The sequence below is a fragment of the Leopardus geoffroyi genome, chromosome C1 (assembly GCF_018350155.1).
Source record: "Leopardus geoffroyi isolate Oge1 chromosome C1, O.geoffroyi_Oge1_pat1.0, whole genome shotgun sequence".
NCBI lineage: Eukaryota > Metazoa > Chordata > Mammalia > Carnivora > Felidae > Leopardus > Leopardus geoffroyi.
In genome coordinates this window covers 161,976,511-161,996,567 of record NC_059328.1, presented here as the reverse complement: position 1 = coordinate 161,996,567, position 20,057 = coordinate 161,976,511, and the positions used below count along the sequence as shown (strand labels likewise).

Here is a 20,057-nt window from a genome sequence, read left to right as displayed (position 1 = left end):
GGAAAGTATGCCTATACCCTGTTCTAAGAGAAGTTATTATGGCTATAGACCTTACATCCTGGATGGCCTTGTTTTCTGTGCTGTGCCATTCTCGCACTTCGTAGGCCACAGGACCAGGGAGGGCACCCAGGCAACCTGGGGTCTGCTGAGCAGAGCAACCTGTGACTTCTATCATCTGTCTCAAAAACACGAGCTGGGCCAAGCTGTTCTCTCTCTTCTGGGGACTTTGAAACAAGGAATATGGATGGAATTTACCAGTTAAAGTTAGGAACTATAGCTGAAAGTTCGTGAGGGGGCATCAGCAATGGGAAGCCTTGTTGGTGCAGACTGAAATACAGGAGAGCAGCAAACATCAGATGTTGGTGGCATGGAAAGAAGCAGCCAAGTGGGGGTACCTGAGTCCCATTAATTGTAGAGTGTGGGAGCAAGGATCCAGTGACCACAGGCCCTTAGAGCCCCCTTGAATTCTGAGCAGCCCTCCTCCAGCACCAATCTTTGTGGGGTCTTACCCTGTTGCAATGCCACTTCTTGAATTACCTTTGGCAAATAGCTACCCTCTCTATGCCTCAGTTTCCTCAACTGTAAAACGGAGATCATGATAGACTCTACCTCCTAGGCTTGATTAGGAAGATTAATGAGGGAGGGCTTAGTACCAGCCTGGGCACATAGTGATTAGTCAATAAACGTTAACTCTAATCATAATTATTTCTTCTGTGATATATTTTATATTACATGAAAATAAATTTAATTGTGTCTAGCTAGAATGTGACTCTGTTTCTTATAATGAGACCTCAGTAAAACAAGGAGATGGTGTTATTTTCCTTTGAGTTTGCCTGGAACTTCATCTGTGTTGGTCAGAAGTATGGGATTTCTGAAAATTGACCATCTGGCACGGGAGCTCTCATTTTAGTAAACTCATTTTGATTCTTTGATAAAATAAGATGGCTCAAATTTAAGGATAGGTCATTATTGAGTGTTTTATATTAAATGCAGAACTAGTGATTTTTAGATTTTTTTTTTAAAGAAAAAGACAAAGAATAATTAGGTAAGCTAAGTCCTGAGAACTCAAAAGTTCAGAGGCACAGGTGCCCCAGGCAAAGATAAAATGTGGAGAGTCAGAGAAAGGGGAGGCCATGGGGTGAAAGAACTGGCAAAGTGGGGGAATTATTCCTGTCCTGCAGGATAAATGATCTCTTTTCCATTTTATACTTCCATCTTTTTCTTTCCAAGTTTCTAATTTAGTCTATAGGAAATTCCCCCTACCTCTGAGATGTGTTTCTGAATTTATAATGGAACTCACAGAGAAGGGAGGGCCAATGCCTGACATACAGTGGGACCTCAGCAAATGTTTGCTTGACCAAATTGAGCATTAAAATGTACTCTGCAGACTTTATTAAAAATACTTGTTCCAGAAAACAAATGCTCCCTCTAAAGCACCAGAGGAAACCAACACAAGGCCTGATGAAAGAGGAAATATAATTGCCTTGATGTTTTTAAGAAGCATTTAGTCATAGCTACTAATCCACAAAGACTCTCCCGGTTTCTATGGAGACTTAAGAAAGCCCAACTGTACCAAAATAAAATAAGTGTTAACCTATAGCTGCCAGACCTCAGGAACACCAGTTTTACGTATGATTAAACATTTTGCGAAGCACGGGCTTCCATGAGGACAGTGTAGAGGAGAGCTGCAATGGGGTGGCCTTGAGCTCCGCCTTGGCCTGTAGCAGGCCGAGGTGCTGGGCAGGTGCGTCACTCCTATGGGCTTTGATTTCTTCATCTGTAAAGTGAGGGTACTGAACTTCTGGAGACGGTCTTCACGATGCCTTCCTGCTCTAACACTCAGTTGAAGTAGCTCGGGTTTGAAATTTAGATTGTGGGAACATGTAAAAGAGGCAGAAAAGGCAAAGCTCAGAGAAGGTGGCAAACCACAATTGGGGAGTACAGTGATTTTTCTAGTGCCTGTGGGAGCCAGCTACAAGGTGACTCAGACTCTTACCTGGTATTCACACCCTTGGGTTGTCCCCTCCCATACTGATAGGGCTACTCTGTGTGAACAGTAAGATAGGATGGGAAGTGACCGTGTGTGATTTCTGAGGCTGTCACAAAAGACATTGTAGTTTTCACTTTCTTGATTCTGCTTCTCTGGGGGAATCTAGCCACCATGTCACGAGGATACTTGAGTATGTGAAAATATACACATGAGAAGGAACTGAGGCCTCCTGCCAACACCCAGCACCACCTGAGAGAACCGTCTGGGCAGCAGACCCTCCAGCCCCAGTCAAGCCTTCAGATGAAGGTAGCCCCAGTGAACATCTTGACTAACACTTCATCAGAAACCCAAGCCAGAATCAGCCAGCTAAACCATTCCTGAATTCCTGAACCACAGAAACTATGTGAGATAACAAATGTTCATTCTTATTTTAAGCCACTAAAAGTTTTGTGATGATTTACTCCACAGCAATACATAGCTGTTGCAATGCCTGTGTGAACAATATAGTTGTTGATATAGAATGTTTTTATAACATGCACTGGTTATTTCACCATCATTCCTTAATTTATTCACTCATTAAAAACTTTATTGAGAACCTGTTGTGTGCCAGGCACTGTACCAGGTGGTGAAATTCAGGAAAAAAATGCAGTTTCCTGTCGTGGAGCAGCTCATAATCTAGGAAGCTGGGGACTGGGTGGGTGGTGGCAAACCATAGATGCTTATAACAGATGCCACTTTGGTATCCCTGCTTTAGTATTGCATTTTCCATTTCTGCCGGTGTTTTGAGTACATCAACTTCGGCTGTGACTTCAGTGGTTGAAGAGAATGCTCATCAGTTACTGCCAAATGACAGTTTTTGGTTTTAATAGGAGTGATCAATACCATCAGCTCCCCCTTTAAATGCTAATGAATGCTTTAACACAGCAGATGTAGACATACAGTACACTGCAGATTAAAATTAGGCACAAAATTAAATTGCTTACACATAGCAAGGAGCCAGTTTGGACATCTTGATAATCAGCCACAACCAGCTGACAGATCTTGAATTGTCCCTGCACCAACGTCAAGCCTCCCCCAGGCTCAGCCAGAGCAGGAATCATCTGGCTCAGGAATGTGCCTGGTACCTTTGGGTATGAGAAAGGAAAACTGCCAGGTCAGACTTTCAGTAAAGCTTTATGTACTTTTAGGAGCAGTCACAGCTGCACTGGGGTGGGCACTAGGATTAGAAACAATTGCCAGTCATTAAAAAGAACTTTGGGCTTCTGGAAGGGAAAGCCTTATAGTGAGACTATAAGTGTCTAAAAAGACAATGTCTATATGTGAATGTCTTGAACACACATAGTATTTCTATTCTCTTTTATTCCTGTGACAAGCATTTATTGAGAGCCTGTGTTTACAGTGCTATACTCTAGAGATTCAAAGTGGAAAATCATACAGTTCACTATGATACAAAGAGCTGTTTCTTGGGAAAAATAGTCTGACTTTTCCCTGGGGGACTTGACTTAGCCACAATTTGCTGTCAGTGATAAGCCCCAAATTTAATCAGTGCCTCGGAGTTCTCAGAGGCCAACTCCCATTGGCAAAGCTCACAAAAGGCTGATGTATAAAGTCAGAATGGCAAGTATTTTAACACTAGAAATGCAACTCTAAAGTGGATTGGAGACTCTTGGTAAGGTCACTTAATGAGAAGATTAGAGCAAGAATTTAGATGATTTATTGGTTTGCTGGGCTCATTAATTAATGTATTCATTCAGCAAACAGACTGAGTACCAACTCTATTGTGGGATACACTGGTCATCAAGATAGGCACGGTTCCCTGCCTTCAGAGATCTGATAGCCTAGTAGGACATACAGATAACCAAATTTGGGGACAATTATAACAATGGGGAATACATATGATTGAGTAACCAAAAGGTTCTCATGAGGGAAGGAAGGCCTTACCCAGGCCTGGGGATCTTGGAAGGTGTCCTGGAGGCAGTGATGTCTTAGCAGAGAGCTGAAGGATGACCTAGCCACACAGTGCCAAGGAAGCTGGATGGAGGGATTACCAGTTTTGAAGACCAGAAGGAACACGGCAGCAATTCAGTGTGGCTAGAGCATGGTGTTTGATTGCCGTGGGGAGAGGCAAATGGGGATACAGAAGAACAGGACCATATGACCGTCTCCACAGCAGGTTCATATTTCCCCAACTGAGTGGATTCTCATGTCTGTTTGGAAGGGGTTCTGTTGGACAATATTGTCCTCCTTAAGGGGTCTCCGTGCATGACTGCACAGATTGTGCCCAGCATGAAGGCCTGGCGTGGATAGTATGGCTAACCTTTTACTTTGTGGGTCACCTCATCTTGGGCTTCCAAGATTGACCACCCCTGGTTGTCTCCAAACCTGTCTCCAAACCTATACCCTGACTCTCCCTCCACCTCTGAAAGGTTCATGCTGTCTTTGGATTGCCTCGTACTTCCAGTCTGATTTGCAAACATGTTCTTCAGATCTGGGAGATATTGCAGCTTTTGTGGCCATTCCACTGATTACATCTCAGAGGTTAGTCTTGCTTTCCTGTTGACACATTCTTGGGCATCCCTGCACTGTTCTCACAGAGGACCTTTGGGGGAGTGGGTTTGAAGGGTTGAGTAGTGGTGCTAGGGAGTGAGTGATGAAAGGCCTGCAAGAGGAGTACCGAATGGGGAAAATTGTTGGAAATGTGGAGGGAGAAGCAGGATGTCCCCTGGATCTTGAGGCCTGAGTGGGATTTCTCTAGTGGTAAGGGAAGGATCTGGACGCCTGGGGGACTGTTGAGGATATGGATCATTAGTTCTGGAGAGTTAATCTTGATTTTGGTTTTGCATGAATGAACTATGAGGGCATGAGTCTTCTTCATTCTTTAACCCTCTTGATTTGGCCATGCATTATTTGGTAAGCTCATTCGTCAAAGGAAAAGGGCAATTGAGTAAAAAGTCACTGGTGCCGGCTCCGCTGAAGTCTGGACAAGTTTGACCGTGGATCTGGCATTTCTTCCACCTCTGGAATCTTAGAAACCAGTTTCAGTAATAGCAAATAGAGGTAAGCCCAGGGCTTATGCTCTGACTTCCCCAGGGCATCCTGGCCTACCTAGAGCCTCTCAGATCCGGTGGTGGCAAGAGATTTTATAAGCCTCCTAAGTACGGTGTCTATAATTTAAAATTTAAGTAATGCTATGTCCTGAACAAGTTGGCACAACCAAATCGTGGCATCCTGTAACTGAGCAGTTTCTGAGAGCCAAAATTTTGGAAGCATGCCGTATCTGTACCAGCTTGTTGAGGCAAATTGATAGATTATGGAGAATGTACTTATAAAGTAGCTGGTACTTCTCTAATGGAAAAATCTCCGTGAAGTCAGAATGCCCAGAGCTGTGTCCAGGATGTTCTGGCTCTGCTACTTTGTACTACTGGACATTTTGATTTCCCTAGGACATCTGACTCTATATGGATGAAATATTTTTATCAAAACTATATAATTATTAAGATTTTTTTTCAAGAAAGAATTGCATGAAGTGAAGGTCATTGTCAATTTAATTTCCTGATTTTCTATCCAACATAATAAAATTGCCCTTTTTTTTTTTAATTTTCGAGAGAGAGAGAGAGAGAGACAGAGTGCAAGGAGGGGAGGGGCAGAGAGAGAGAGAGGGAGACACAAAATCTGGAATAGGCTCCAGGCTTTGAGCTGTCAGCGCAGAGCCTGATGCAGGGCTCGAACTCGGGAATAACAAGATCATTCCCGGACGCTTAACCGACTGACCCACCCAGGTGCCCCGCCTCTCATTTTTATATTAAATTTTTTATTGTATCAATTTTTTCCCCACGGGATCAGTTCTTTTCAATTTAAATTTTGCATTGAAGGTTTTATATATCAAAAGTTGTTTTGTTGAAATTTTACCAGTTATCACTTGTGCCACTGTGGGTATTCTTTTGTGGCAATTGTTTCTTAATCTAATTTTCCCAGGTTAGCTTTTACCATTCTCAATTTCACTGTGAATAGTTTTAAATACTGCAGTTTAATTGTTGTTATTCTTATGAACTATATTCATTATTAATTGGTTGAAAACAATTGTTAGTTTATATTTATTTCTAAAGTTAGTCCCTGATAAATAATCTCCAGTTTTCCTTTACAGATTTGGGATTATTTGATTATTCAGACTATTTCTATAGAATTGCTAATTCAGTGACTTTGCAGAGAGCAAAATATCTTGCTTTGTTTGGGCTGAGCCTAGAATAATGACTACCTGTATGGTAGCAACCGACATAGATTCAGCAGTTCCAGATTCTGTCAAAAGCCTCCTTAATGACCACTAAATCGCCACATTTAGAGATGCCCAACTCAAGATGTATTTTCTTAATTTGTTTCTACTGGAATTTTTTTCTCTTAAAATATCCTTTTTTTTTTTTTTTTTTTTTTAAATCCAGCCTCTTGTAAGTTCTATAATTTCTCATTGTTGGCAACTGATTTAGTTGGATGGAAAAAAAAATTCTATTAATCCTTGCTCTGTTCTTATTTCATCTTTCAACCTGGCAAGCAACTCTTGGTGAATAAGCATCATTAGAAAAAAAAAAAAGAAAGAAAGAAAGAACATCCAACTCTTATTATTTCTTTACAACCAAGAATCAGATTCTAGATATTCTTGTTTTCGTTTTGACTGGGAGCATTGATGCTAACAAGTATTTTTTCCAAGAGGTATTACAAAGTGGTCAGTTTTGTGTGCTCTTGGAATAACCAATTTGCAGTCGGCTACTACACTAAATAGGGCTGAGGTCATTAAGTCATTTCACTACCAGCCTGGATTCTCTAACCCATAGCCCAGGAAAGCAAGAAGTAGAGAAAATAGACTGTAACAAGCAATCACTTGTGTAACACTTTTTAAACTAGAGCCTTAAATAATTCTTCAAAATGCCCATTTTGGTTAGTAATTAAAGCCATACTTTGTGTTCCTTTCAGACTGACTTAGTTAAGACTCTGTTCTGTGTTTAGCCACTTACCCAAAAATTCTCATCAGAGAAATTTATTGCTTATTTGGAAGCAGCATGCCATTAAGGTAGCATACTTTCTATTAGTCCATTTTTCTTTAAATTTAAACTCAAAGGGCATGGGGAAAATAATTGAAAACAGACGGTAGTAGCTATCAGATTTGTGAGAAAAGATCACAGTGGAGCTTACAACCTTAGAGATGTTGGTTATCCATGATGGAAAAGAACACCTTGCTCTCTGATTTTACCATTCTCCATTGCTTTTGCTTATAAATGCAGGTGGCAAACAATACAACTTACAAAACTGAGTTGTTGCATCAACGTGTAGATCACAGCTTCCCTTGTAAATAAAGGTCATTTCCTATAACCTTGACTTTATTGCCTCCCAAAAATGGTTTCCTCCACCAGGCCCCAGGCACTGTGTTAGAGCAGATCCACTTCTCTGGGAATATAAGCATGTACTTGATGACTGGTTTCTATTAAGAGAGAACTCAACCCCATAGAATTACCAGTGTGGCATTTGAATTTCTACAGAGCACTGAGAATCCTGTGCAGGCAAAGGGCACTGGATATTCAGGGTTAGTGAATGTTGAACAGAATCTCAGAATGTATTGGAATGTAACATTTATTTATTGGACATAAAAGTTTATTTCCTCCTGACTTTCTGAATTGTAAACAATGAAGAATTTCCTAAGTTGGATCTCACGATTCCTGTCCTAAACGGCAGGCAGTTTCCTCCCACCTGTACCGGTTACCTCTTTTCCCCCAGCTGCTTAGAGCTTTCTTGCTGCAAGGATGGTATTTACTGGCTTGTGTTAACAAAGATGTTGGTAATTTTAAATTTCTTTGGCTTGTGGCTTGTGACGTTATTATCCCACTCTGTGTCTGTTTTCTTTCAGATTTTAGATTTCTGACATTCCAGGGGGTCTTTATGGACTTTTTTTCCCCTCTTTGCTTCTCCTTTAGTAAAATGTAGAAAATAATATTCAAAAGCAGTCCCCGGGAGCTTTGGAAAAGCAGTAACCACAAATCTCCTAGGCAGTTTAGATCTTTGGTTTCAGATGAGTCTTAATGAAGGAGATATGCATCATAATCAAGATTAAGTTCAATAACCTCTTATTGTCTAAAAATGACAAGCCAAATTACTTCAGCTCTGACCAGGATAAGAATCCAAATACCTTACTAAAATAAATACGAACCAGCAGTGTCAGGATGCAGGTAAGGCAAGTGAGGCCCTTGCCTAGGGCACAAAATTTAAGGAGGCCTCAAGAAAAACAACCAAAAACTCCCAACATCTCAGTAATCAAGATAAATGATATTTTAATGCAGTATTTTTTAAATTAATGCAAAAATTCATGATGAACAAAATATCAAAGTTTTAAAATAGGATCTACAGTAACAGTGCCTTACCAAGCCATACCGGGGTCTAAGACAAGAGGGAAAATCAGTAGTACTGATCCTATATTTATGTAGAATTTTGATTTGTTTATCACAGAATTTTTGCATTAATTTTCATTTATTTAAATATTGCATTAGAATGTTATGTATCTTGATTACCGAGCTTCCTGGTACCCCCTTAACTTTTGTACCCAAGACAAGTGCCCCACTGAACCTCACCCTAGCCCAGGCCCTGCTAACCAGAATGGCGGTGGTTAGGGAAATGAGGTGGCATATCCCCTCCTGTCAAAATGTTAATTTGGGGTGTGGGGATGCAGGTATGTATAGTTATGTTGAAGTCTAGTTACCATCCTTGGCAGCCAACATCCATCATTTTAGCTGTGGTTTGGCTGTAGTCTCAATTAGAAGGCATTTCCTAAATCCAAAATTGGAAAAGTTGTCTTTTTGTTAATTCCGTCTGAAGGTATTATCAAAATCCATTACATCTTAAAAAAGAAAAAAAGAAAAGGAAAAAAAAAACCTGCTTAAGAAAACTTCTCTAGTTCAGTTCATCAAAAGTTTCTCCTTCCCCGGTAGTTTCCTCTGGTTCTTTCCCTGTTAGTCTTGGCAGGAGAGGGCCTGTGAGGTTTCTTTCGGTATTCCACTTTTGTCCATCCTCCTTCGCTGACTCTGCTCTCCTCTTCACTGGCTCTTGAGTCTGTCTCTGTGTGCAGAGGCATCCCCGGTATGGTCCTGGACCGGTGGCAGTCATTTGGACTTCTCTTAAAGTCAGGCGACTGGTGAGTATTGAGTGCTGACTGAGAAACCCCATAGAATTTTCCAGAATATCTTTCTCTTGAAGGAGTGGAATGCTGACTTTTCCCACTGTACCTTCCCCTAGGAGAAGAATTGAGTGATGCACTACCACGATCATATTTGTTTTTGCTTCTCTCTGAGTACCGACCCCTCTCTAAAGAGTTGTCACTTGGAAGACTGGAAAAGCCACTGTCCCTGGAGTTGAGATGCAGAGAAGAGAAGTTTTTGGTCAGTCCATACTGAGTAGGAGAGGAGCTTCTGGATTGGTTTATAGGTGTAATCTGTTGATACTTAATGGGCACCTGGGTCCGCCTTACGGCAGCAGCATAGGAATCCTGGTCATTGAAATATGGGAAGAACTGTGACCCCAGAATAGGATTGCTCTGAGAACGTTGTAAAGAAGTATCGGATGCAATCTGCCGCATCCTCAGAGCATCCAGCCACTGGCGATCAGCACCTGCAGAGGAAATGGAAATGAGCATCTTTTAAGCCACTGTAAAGCTGCAGGTCTGATTCATAAGACTGCCTTGAGATAATTCAAGCCTGTTTGGATGCTTCAATCTTTACCATTCAGAGAAGTTCTAGGCTAGGTATAAGGACATTCCTTTATTATTAGAAACACTTTTTAAAAAATAAGGGTGATTGCACTTACTGAGTATATGTTATATGCTTGGCATTGTTCCATAGGCTTTAATTACATGACCTTATTTAATCCTCTCAATAATCTTCTCAGGTAAGTACTAATAATCTTATTCTGTAAACAAGGAGACTGCAGCTTGGGGGGCTAGGTAACTTGCCCAAGGTCACTCAGCTAATCCAGGTCTTTCTGCATCTAAAACCCATCTTTTTCCCACTTAGCCATGTTGTCACTTCTAGAGATTGCTCTTGGTGTGTTTTGGATGGTAAGGGCATGTTCAGTAAATGAAAGGCTTTTTGCCACTAGGCACTTTTAAATCCTCAAGGACCCTCAGTGCAGATAAAAGAAATTGGGTTCCAGCCGGTTGAGACAGCTAGGGATTGCTCGGAAGAAAGACTGTTCACATCTCCAGAGGAGAGATTCTGAGGCCCAGGAATAAGAAATGTTTTTGTTTTTGTTTTTGTTTTTGTTTTTAATCCATGAGAAATGAAGCTTCACAGCAAACAGGAAGAGAAGTTAAGGTAAAAGAAAATGGTGCATTAACAGGAACCATTTGGTAAGCTCTATTTCAGTGAATAAGTAAGTCCCTCCCTCCTTGGGTCTTTTCTGCCTCCCCCAGGGCCTGAACCATATTGCCCACATTCTTGAGTTCCCTGTAGTCCTCCCTGGGCTGTTTTTGCCATGAGTTCTGGAGAGGAATAGAAGCCCGCTCACTCCTGACTCCCAGCAAGCAGCCTCCCTCACTGCCCTGCACAGGTTGACCTGCTGTGTCCAGACACTACTCACGGCTTCACGCAACCGCAGTGCCTTCTTGCCTTCCCCTTGATTTCTCTGAAATTTTAGCTTCTGACAGAGCCCTCGTTTTGTCCTGCATCCAACCCCCTGCTGGAGCCATGCACAGTGGGGGACGCTGACCACATTCTGGCTCTAGTGGCAGACTTTGATTGGCCTGAGCCAGATGCAGTGATATCATGTTTAGGACTGGACAAGTTGCTCAGTTCTGGCCGAAGCAACTTGAGAGGTGGTCTGCTGGCAGCATGTAGGCAGGTCTTTCTCACCCCTGGACAGGAGAGCAGGGAAGGCATCGGCCTTTTGTGGCCTCTGCACGTTGCCGTATCTTTGTGTGGCGACAGTAAATGTGGCAGAGCTAGGCGGTGGGCAAAGGCACATACTAAGATGGCAGAGCAGAAGGAAGGAGAGGTTTGTTCCTGGTCCTCAACATGAGTGAGCCAGCTTCTCTCACTGGACCTGAGCCCAGCTGCCTTCTGGACTTCTTCAGTCCAGGAGATAACTATTTTATTACAGCCGAAACCCGTGTTTCAGAGCTTTTGCATGCCAAGGTTGCTGGTCCCTCCTCCCAGTTTTTGATTCATCAGGTCTGGGGTTGGGCTTGAGAATTTGCATTTCTAACAAGTTCCCATTGATCCTGAGGCTACTGTTCCTGGGACTGCACTTTGGTCCATTTGGGAGGAAGACAGTTGAAGTTGGATTTTCTGTTACTTGCAGCTAAAAAATATATCCTAACTGGTCCAGGTGGAGTCCTCTGAGTTTTCACAGCAAAAGGGAAAAAGAAATACAAGGAAGAAGGAAGGGGGAGGCAAACTAGCTAAAACTGAAGTGAGCCATGGGGTGGGGGTGGGGGTGGGGGTCACTCTCTCCTTTTATCCCACAACCTCTCCAGTTAATAATAGAGGGAAAGGTTTATCCAAAGCCATTCTACTGGGAGATTGAAGGGTATTGACGTTTCCTAACTCTCTTAGAGAAATAATTTGCTTTCTCCCAAAAGATTTAGATATCAGAGAGGTACAGGACACTTGTCAGACATCTGCTTATTGTCCTCTTTGGGGAATGTCTCTCCCCTGTTTCCACCCATATGGCTACAGTTCACTGCACAGGATGTCCTCACCACCTGCGTCCCCCACTGGGCTATGCTACCCACCACCACCTCCTCCTGCTGATAGAGTTAATTGGTCCAGAAGAGAATGCTTGGAAAAAACAGCAACAGTCTTACTCCAGGAAATCTAGAATTGGGACTGTTGAAGTATTTGGTGATTCTCAAAGTGGTGGGATTTGAACCATGTAAAACTTGGAGGCAGTTGGCAGCTATTCTGAGTCCTGTGGCTGGGGAAACAGAAAACCAGCTTTTAGTAAAAGGGAAAAATATAGCAGAAGTGGAGAGAGAAGACGCCCACAGATTGCACAGGAGTGTTGTAGGGATCAAATAGAATCGTAGCAATGAAAGCCCTTATAGAAGTAAAATGTGGCCAGTAAATATTAATTATTTGGGAGGGGAAAATTATTATAGTAAGAAGTCCTTTTAAAGGTGATAGTAGGCATGCAAGAAGAGATTGTTGGATTACCAAATAAAAGAACTTAGAAATGCCATGCTCCAGGTAGGGGCCACTAGTGAGAATCAACACCCATTACCTGGGTTAGTGGTGTGTAGAAACAGCTTGACCTAAGAGAGGTTTGAAAATATATGTGTAGCCAAGAAGGCTTCGTGAAAACTCCAGTTCAGTCATGGTGGCCAGAATGTCTTGTCATGATTCATTGTGAAAGAAAATAACCAAACCAACTGCCCGCCCCCCCCCCCCCCAAGCTGGCCGACGTATGGAAAGATCTGGTCCAGTTGGTAAGCTAGTCCTGAGAGTAGAGGACGGTTAGCTAGGTTCTCATAACTCAGTGACAGCAGTCATCAGGGTACTTTATTTCCATGCCATCAAAGAACCTTCTGATATGGCTTTTCAGGTATATTTTCTTACCAGGAAAAATAATGCACTGATCAGGAAACATGTATTTCTGGTTCGCTGGGCAGGTATATTTCTCCTGGTAAAAAGTGAATTGCATGGGGGTTTATGCACCCAACTTCCATGCATCTGTTAGCTTGTTGCAGTCCCCCAGAGCCTAACTCTGGGTTGTATTAGAATTTCTAGACATCTGTGAAGGTGAAGGTCAGGACCTCTTCCCTGAATCTACCAAATAATGACCAATTTAACAGCAAGGCAGCCAGGCTTCCCCTGTGTAATTTCTAAATTGTTTCAGTGTAGCATCTGTAATTACTGTCACTACTGTCCGTCATATGCATTTCATGTTTTCTCTTTCTCTGTCCTCCCTTACCTTTATTACTCCCCTCTCTTCCTCCCTTCCTCCTACCCTTCCCCTATCATTCTTATGCTTTGATGTATCTGTGGTGTTCAGGACGCAAGAAATTGCCCCAGTAATCGCATTGGTTTCATAGGAATGTTTGCGGGACACGGAAGATTAATATCTGTCTATGATTTGGGAAACGAAATATGTCAGTGTATAAATAGACATATACTTATTTACCAGTATAACATAATTATTAATTTTCGTCTTTATCATAGTTATCCAAATACTGAAATTTATTGTAATATGCTAATATTTATAAGCCCATAAACACTACTGTTCATATAGTATGTGTATAAGACCAATGCTCTAAAAATAGAAGAAGGAAGTCTTATATTGTCTGTTACCAGACTGGCATTTATCCCTGGTATGAGAAATTGATATTTAAGGTTTTGGAATCTAGTCTAGCACACATTTCTAACTTACTTGAGTCAGACCTGCTTCTAGAGCTGCCCTCTAAGTTGGGGAGTAGTGTCTGAATGGCAAGCTGAACGGCTTTCACTTCATCCTGAGGTTTCATTCTACTCCACTGAATTGAGTGGACATGTTTAGTGCTCTTTGGAGCTCTAACATCACTCTGTAAAAAAAAAAAAAAAAAAAAAGAGAGAGAGAGAGAGAGAGAAACAACGACATGCTGGTGCTTATAAAACAGGAAGAAAAGAACTCAAGTCATTATGTCACTCCCATTTAACTCCTGAGAACACTATTATCATAATGCATTAGGTGAAATATCAGCCTGCCTAAATATGGTAATCTGATTAAAAGGAAAGTGTTTTGTTTGTTTTTAATTTATTTTGAGAGAGCACACGTGTGCATGCACAAGAGCAGGGGACAGGCAGAGAGAGGAGAGAGAGAATCTCAAGTAGGCTCCATTGTCTCAGCCCAGAGCCCAATGTGGGGCTTGATCCTACAACCCAGAGATCATAACCTGAACCGAAATCAAGAGTCAGGTGCTTAACTGAGCCAACCCAGGGGCTCCTAAAAGGAAAGTTCTGACCACTTTATTCCTTAGTGGATTATAGTAGTTCAAAATGTGGTTGTCATCTCCCAGAATTTATTCTATCTGGCGAATCTCAACTTACCTTTTTGCTTACTAAGGACTGAAAAACAATTTCTTCTGTTTAGAGTACTTGAAGACAGATTTGAATACATAAAAATCTGACCCCTGTTTTGCCCACGACTGCCTTTGATCAGCAGGGTAACTGAGTGGGTGTGGGCAGTCTGGTGGATAATTATCCCCATGGAGGGTGCAGGGTAACAGATAGAAAAGTGAGACTGGGTAGGGAGGTAAAAATAAGGACTAGAAAAAGGAGAAGATACCAGATCAAGACACACCACCTTCTCATCCTGAAACCCTTCATCACCGGGTGTCACAAATCAGGTTCAGGAGCCTCTCAGACTTCGATATGGTTATGAAAATATGTTTAAAAAACCCTGCAGTGACAATTACAGACACAAGTAGCACATCATCACAGAGTATAAGGAGAAGGAGGAAGAGGAAGGAGAGAGGAGAAGAAAAGTTACTAAAAAGAAGGCTCTCCTGCATAGTGGGGGCTGGTCAACAGGTTCCACAACAGTCTAGATTCCATGTTTCTCAGGACCAATCAACTGTTCTTATTTAGGTTTTATGTCCTACCAGCAGCACTTTGACAGTTAATGCTATTTCTCAGGCACCTCATCCCTGACAAGCTGTGCTCCCTGGCTGGTGAGGATAAGGAACTTTGTAATACTCATTGGCTTCCGGCATCAGATCACCCTGGATAAGTGGACTAGCCAGGGTATGGATTTCCAATGCTGAATCAGAGCCAATCTGGCGGCTCAGAAGACCATCACAATGCAGCAGTGCATGGAGTCCATTTACAGACTGACTTCCCTCATCTTACTGCTGGTAAGGGAACAGGTAGGACAGCTGAGGAATAGTGGAAACTGTTTATAGTCCGAGAGCCTGGGTGTGACTCCACCGACCACCCCAGACCTCGGGACCTCGTTCTATCTCTCTGAGCCTGTTTTCCCTATGAAAGTTAATGCTGCCTATCTCTCAGTATTTATACAACGTTAATGGGATAAAACAGGTGTAAACTCCTGTTATAGTGCCTGGGTCTTGGTGAACCCTTACCAAATGTTTCCTGAATGAATAATAAAATGAATGAATGAAATGCATGTCCTTTTGATGGCAGATGCATATTAATATAATATCTCCATGTGTCATGAGACTCTGGGGTCTACTTCTTCCCCTCCCCCCTGTTCCTGCAGGGTTTCTCTACCTTGTAAAGCATTATGTTCCACCAGCCATGTCGATATTGCTGATTTTTTAAAAAAAGACTTAAATGCTTATTAATTTTTGACCGAGAGACAGAGTGTGAGTGGGGTTAGGGCAGAGAGAGAGGGAGACACAGAATCCAAAGCAGCTCCAGGCTCTGAGACATCATCACAGAGCCCGATGCAGGCTTGAACCTACAGAGCGTGAGATCATGACCTGAGCCAAAGTTGGCCGCTTAACCGACTAAGCTACCCAGGCACCCGAAGATATTGCTGATTTTAAAAACATAATTAGATTATTTTAAGCAATAGACTGCTTAAAACACCCCATTGGCTTCCAATTGTGTTTATAGTAAATCCAAACTCCTCACTGTGGCCCCACGTACCTCTGTGATCCAGCCTGCCCCTTTCGGGAGCTTTGTCATTGTCCTCTGTGCCTCAGGAGCTTGGCCTTGACTCTCCTGTGCTCTTTCTTGCTGCCTCCTCCTCAGAGGAGAGGCCTTCCCTAACTAACCACCTAGTTTCATGGCCCAAGTCTCACTATTTTCTGGTTACCACCTATCACTCTCTGCTTATTGCTTACCTATTTATTATCGATCTCCTCTCATTGGAACCTCAAGAGAGAGTATAGATTTAGTCTGCCCTAATCATAGAAGAGTAATTGTCAGGTATTTGCTAAATATGTGAATTTTAATCTTAGTAGCATATTTTTTAAAGTGTCAGTTTTTCTATTTATCCATATATAAAATATATGGAATCTGTTTTTGAGAATAGACCTCTCTCCCCACCAGGTGACAGTAGAAGTTGTTCTCTGTCCTTGTGAAGAATCGCTGATCTACCCCTAAACTCTAAGCACTAAGAAGGCAGAGCTTTGGTTTGGTCACTGTTTGGTATAACCCCAGTACCTAACATGTTACATTGAGCATGTAGATGTTCAATCATTAGCTGATGAATGGATGTATTACTGTCTCAATCTTTACCTAGGCAAGAATATCCTGTTCTCTTTCCTTACCAACATTTTGTTAGAGTAATTATGTTAATCTTCCCATATTCATGTTGGTTAAATAATTTCTCTTCCAATTTTAAGCACTGTTGAGGGAGCTAATAAATTCCTACTAAGAAACTGATGGTAAAGCCACCAGCACCCCACCCTTGCCCAACCCCAAGCTTACCTCATATGTGACAGTGCATTCTACAGTCTGATTTTCCATTATTCCTACATTCCACTTCTCCATTACAAAGGGGGGCTGAAAAACAAAAGTTAGGATGGTCTAGTGCCTGCCCTACTATGGCATGGATCTTTGAGGCCAGCTGTGCCATATGCAATTGGCAAATAGGGTATAATGTCAGATTATCATGAAAGTCATGGTGTTGGTTCACGTGTGATTACTCACAACGTGCTAATGTCTTGGATGTTAGTTTTCATAAGACCTCTTTTTCTGTAATTGTAAACATCTAGTCTTAGTCCCACGATCTTCTCTTTTCTGATATACTACTCAACCCTATCATTAGGTCATTCATTATTCATGCTAATATTTTGAAGCATCAGTAGAAAGCTTTCTGATAATTAAGAGAAAGACTTAACGATACAGACTCAGAAGTGCCTTCTTTGAATGCAAGCAATGGCTGGGTTAGTAGTTTCAACAACTACTCTGCTTTTCACTGTATCAGGCTATCCAGCAAGGCTGTGCATGCAAAGGCTGCTTTGTGGCAACATTTCCCCACAGTATTAAATGAAAGGATTAATGAAGAAGCCTATGCCTTTCACAAGGAGACTATGTCACCCCAAAACATAGCACTTTGGCAGGTGTATTGTATTTTTAGCTGAAGACCATCAAAACCCAGAAGACTCAAGAAAAACTTTTACCTCTCCCATAACTGCCTGAAAGAATTTAGATAGGGCACCTGGCCCAGAAAGAGAGCTTTTATCAGAGATACTTTTTTTTTTATATATGAAAGACCTATCTGCATGGCAGGGCAAGCTTCTAACTACCAAACATCTGCTCTTGTTATCTTCCTGTGAATTGCCTTCCCGTCTTTGAAGCCCCAGGCCCCTGGCTCATTCCTTAGCTGAGGACAGCATATATTAGCCTCAGCTTCCTGACTTGCCCGTAAGTCTCACATCTTTGGGGCTCCTGTATATACAAAATTAAATTCTTCTCCTGTTAATCTGTCTTATGCTAATTTAATTATTAGACCAGCCCAAGAACTTAGAAGGGCAGAAGGAAACTTTTTCACCCTGACACCTTGGATCCCATTTTAATTTTGATGAAAATGGTTTTTATTATAAGTGAATCTCCACTCTTTTAACCACCCTCCACCCCTTCATTCTATACTTAAAGCTACAAATGACTGGCCTTGAGATGGGTACAAAGCACATGTGGTAGAGATTTAACTGGGTTCTTTTTTTTCTCCTTTTCTCTTTTTTTAATTAGTATTGTTATGATTCTGTTGATGTTAAAAGTTCTACAGATTTTGAATGGTCTCCCCCAATCCTGTTTTTCCTATAGCCCCCAGTTAATGTTGGTGTGTGATTTTGCACAAGATGTGGTTCTTTGGGAGTGCATATGTGGCATTATACCAGAAACACCTGTATTTGGCTTTAGAGCTGTACCCTGTCATTTTTGCTGTGAGTGGCTTCCTTCTGTTAGCAGGCAAGGACTTGGATCTTGCTTCTAAATGGCAAGGTTGGGGGGAAGGAGCAAGGATCTGTCCAGCCTTTAAGACATCAAAACATCATGTCCCAACAAAATAAAGGAAAGTTAAAACCAGATCATAACCTTTACAGATAAATAACACCATTGAAATGACTCCCAGTTACTCAGAAGATTCCAACAATGAATATCAAATCAATGGACTTGATGAATACACTTGTAAATTAAAAGGACTTGGATGTTTAGCAATCTTATGCCTGGGAAGGGAACACATTTGCAAGTGTAATGCTGTGGCTTTGAAGACTCTTCACTTCCCCACTTGTGTTTGTACCCAGGTTCTTCTCTGCTACCCACCCCACTTTCTTCACTGTAACCAAATACACAGTTCATCACGTACTAAAGAGTGGCTTATGTGAAGTTTCAAGTGATGGTCTGATGGATAGCATGGTTATTCACCCAAGTTGTTGACTTTCTCCTGTTGAAGTCTCAAATGTATTTTTTCAGATTTACTGGGACAGAACTGATTTTTTTTCCATTTTGAGGAGAAGCTAAGCATTTCTCTCTGTCTTTTGTGTTGTAAAGGGCATGCTTCTACCACTGACCCTGAAGTAGTGAGGTGTTCTCTGGCCGGAGGTGTGAACTCAAGGAAGCTATGAAGACATCAACAGGTGCCTCCTGAATAACCTCACCTCAGTCCTCCAAGAAAGCCTTCCTCCGCACAAGTTTTTCAAAGTTTAAAAAATGACCTCAAATTTGAGGTAAATATTTTCACCATTGGCATTTTCTTTCCTTTAACAAATGACAGAGTAAGCATAAAGAAATAGAGAAGAAAATAAAAAAAAATTTAAACGACACTTTCTTGTAGTACTTTTTAGTTCACACAGCCTAAGTGGAATTTTAACAAAAAACTATTATGATCTCAATCGGCTAAATAAAATGTGCCTTTCAACAGGCAGCTTGAGGCTGCGCTGACGTGAACATCGACAAGCACAAAAGCACACTGCTGGGGGATTTTAATGTCTTTGTTTGATATCTGTGAATTCAAAAAAGCTTTTAAGCCGTAAATAGAACCCTACCTTTGTCATCTTTAAAATCTCTGCATCAGGTAGGTTAGTGTTGAATGTCACATCTTTGATGTAGGTTATTGCAATTTCATCCCCATCCATCTCCATATACATTTTCCACTTACAATCCTAGAATTAAAAGCAAAATTATAGAATTTCAGAGAGTGAAACAATTTTTCTAGTCCCAATGTTTTATAACACATGAAGTTTCCTAAATGAAATATTGAGGTAATTTTTTTTTCCTTTTTTGAAAAAAGGACATGAAATTAGATCTCTTTATATATTTAAACAACTCCCAGTTAGTGCAGTCTTGAGACATAATTTATCAGTGTAAATGTCCTATTGTTATAGGAGTTGCAAACTCAAAATCCTAAAGGGACCAGGCATTTAATAATGAAAATGAGTAAAGCCAGGCAGTTTCATTATAGAGCCCTAAATTGTCATCTTTCAAAATAGACTCATTTAATTTACATATTAAACATTGTAGGAATATTTTTTTATTCGTACAAAGAAATGTGGACTTCCCATTTTGAAATACAAGGCCCTTTTGATTTAACTTTCACTTTGCCAGTGTTGATAATAATATGGGCTCAAGAAATAGCTCACTTTCCTCTTAACAGGAGGGAACCCTGCAAATGTGATGTATGGCAACTGATAACTGGCTCATGTGTTGGGGAGTTACAGGAGGGTTAGGACTCTGGGGGTCTAAAGGGCAGCTGCCCTAAAGGGACAGCCATCACTCAGCTTCTGTTGCTTGTCCCCATGTGGGAATATGACCTCAGTCTTGCTAGGTCCTTTAATGTTTCCCAAAAAGCTGGATATCTGGATTCTTATGTGAAACCTCTCGATTTTTGAAAATGATGTCACGTTAATTAAATTTTCAGTAAAACCACCATGTAATGAAAAAGGGCTGTATATCATTAGTCACCAGGGATGTAAATTAAAATGTCCCCACAATGAGATACCACTATATGCCCACCAAATGGCTAAGATGGATAACATCCAATGTTGGCCAGGATTTTGAGCTACTGGATTGCTGGTGGAAGTGTAAATGGTACAATCGCTCTGGGGAAGGCTTTGGCAATTTATTATAAACATATATCCATATGTATAAACATA

The 20,057-nt window shown here is 41.4% G+C and overlaps 1 protein-coding gene and 1 long non-coding RNA gene across 10 annotated transcripts in view; one reads left to right on the top strand and one right to left on the bottom strand.

Moving 5' to 3' along the window:
- The window catches only part of LOC123599088, a 71,888-nt gene that overhangs the window by 50,909 nt on the left and 922 nt on the right, over positions 1 to 20,057 (top strand). For 2 of the 5 annotated variants that reach the window (XR_006712968.1, XR_006712967.1), the window contains exons 2-3: positions 14,632 to 14,849; positions 18,457 to 18,632. This is a non-coding gene — a long non-coding RNA (uncharacterized LOC123599088). Of the gene's footprint in view, positions 1 to 10,256; positions 10,371 to 14,595; positions 14,850 to 18,456; positions 18,633 to 20,057 lie in introns of those variants that run through there. The other 3 variants (XR_006712966.1, XR_006712969.1, XR_006712970.1) reach the window with 2 other exon arrangements.
- The window catches only part of MAP3K20 (mitogen-activated protein kinase kinase kinase 20), a 188,151-nt gene continuing 175,685 nt past the window's right edge, over positions 7,592 to 20,057 (bottom strand). For 3 of the 5 annotated variants that reach the window (XM_045480227.1, XM_045480225.1, XM_045480226.1), the window contains exons 17-20: positions 18,951 to 19,067; positions 16,393 to 16,467; positions 13,388 to 13,538; positions 7,592 to 9,634 (exon numbers count right to left, since the gene is read on the bottom strand). In XM_045480227.1, the coding sequence (XP_045336183.1) occupies positions 8,934 to 9,634; positions 13,388 to 13,538; positions 16,393 to 16,467; positions 18,951 to 19,067 (1,044 nt within the window). In that variant the 3' untranslated portion in view covers positions 7,592 to 8,933. The remainder of the gene's footprint in view (positions 9,635 to 13,387; positions 13,539 to 16,392; positions 16,468 to 18,950; positions 19,068 to 20,057) is intronic. The other 2 variants (XM_045480229.1, XM_045480228.1) reach the window with 1 other exon arrangement.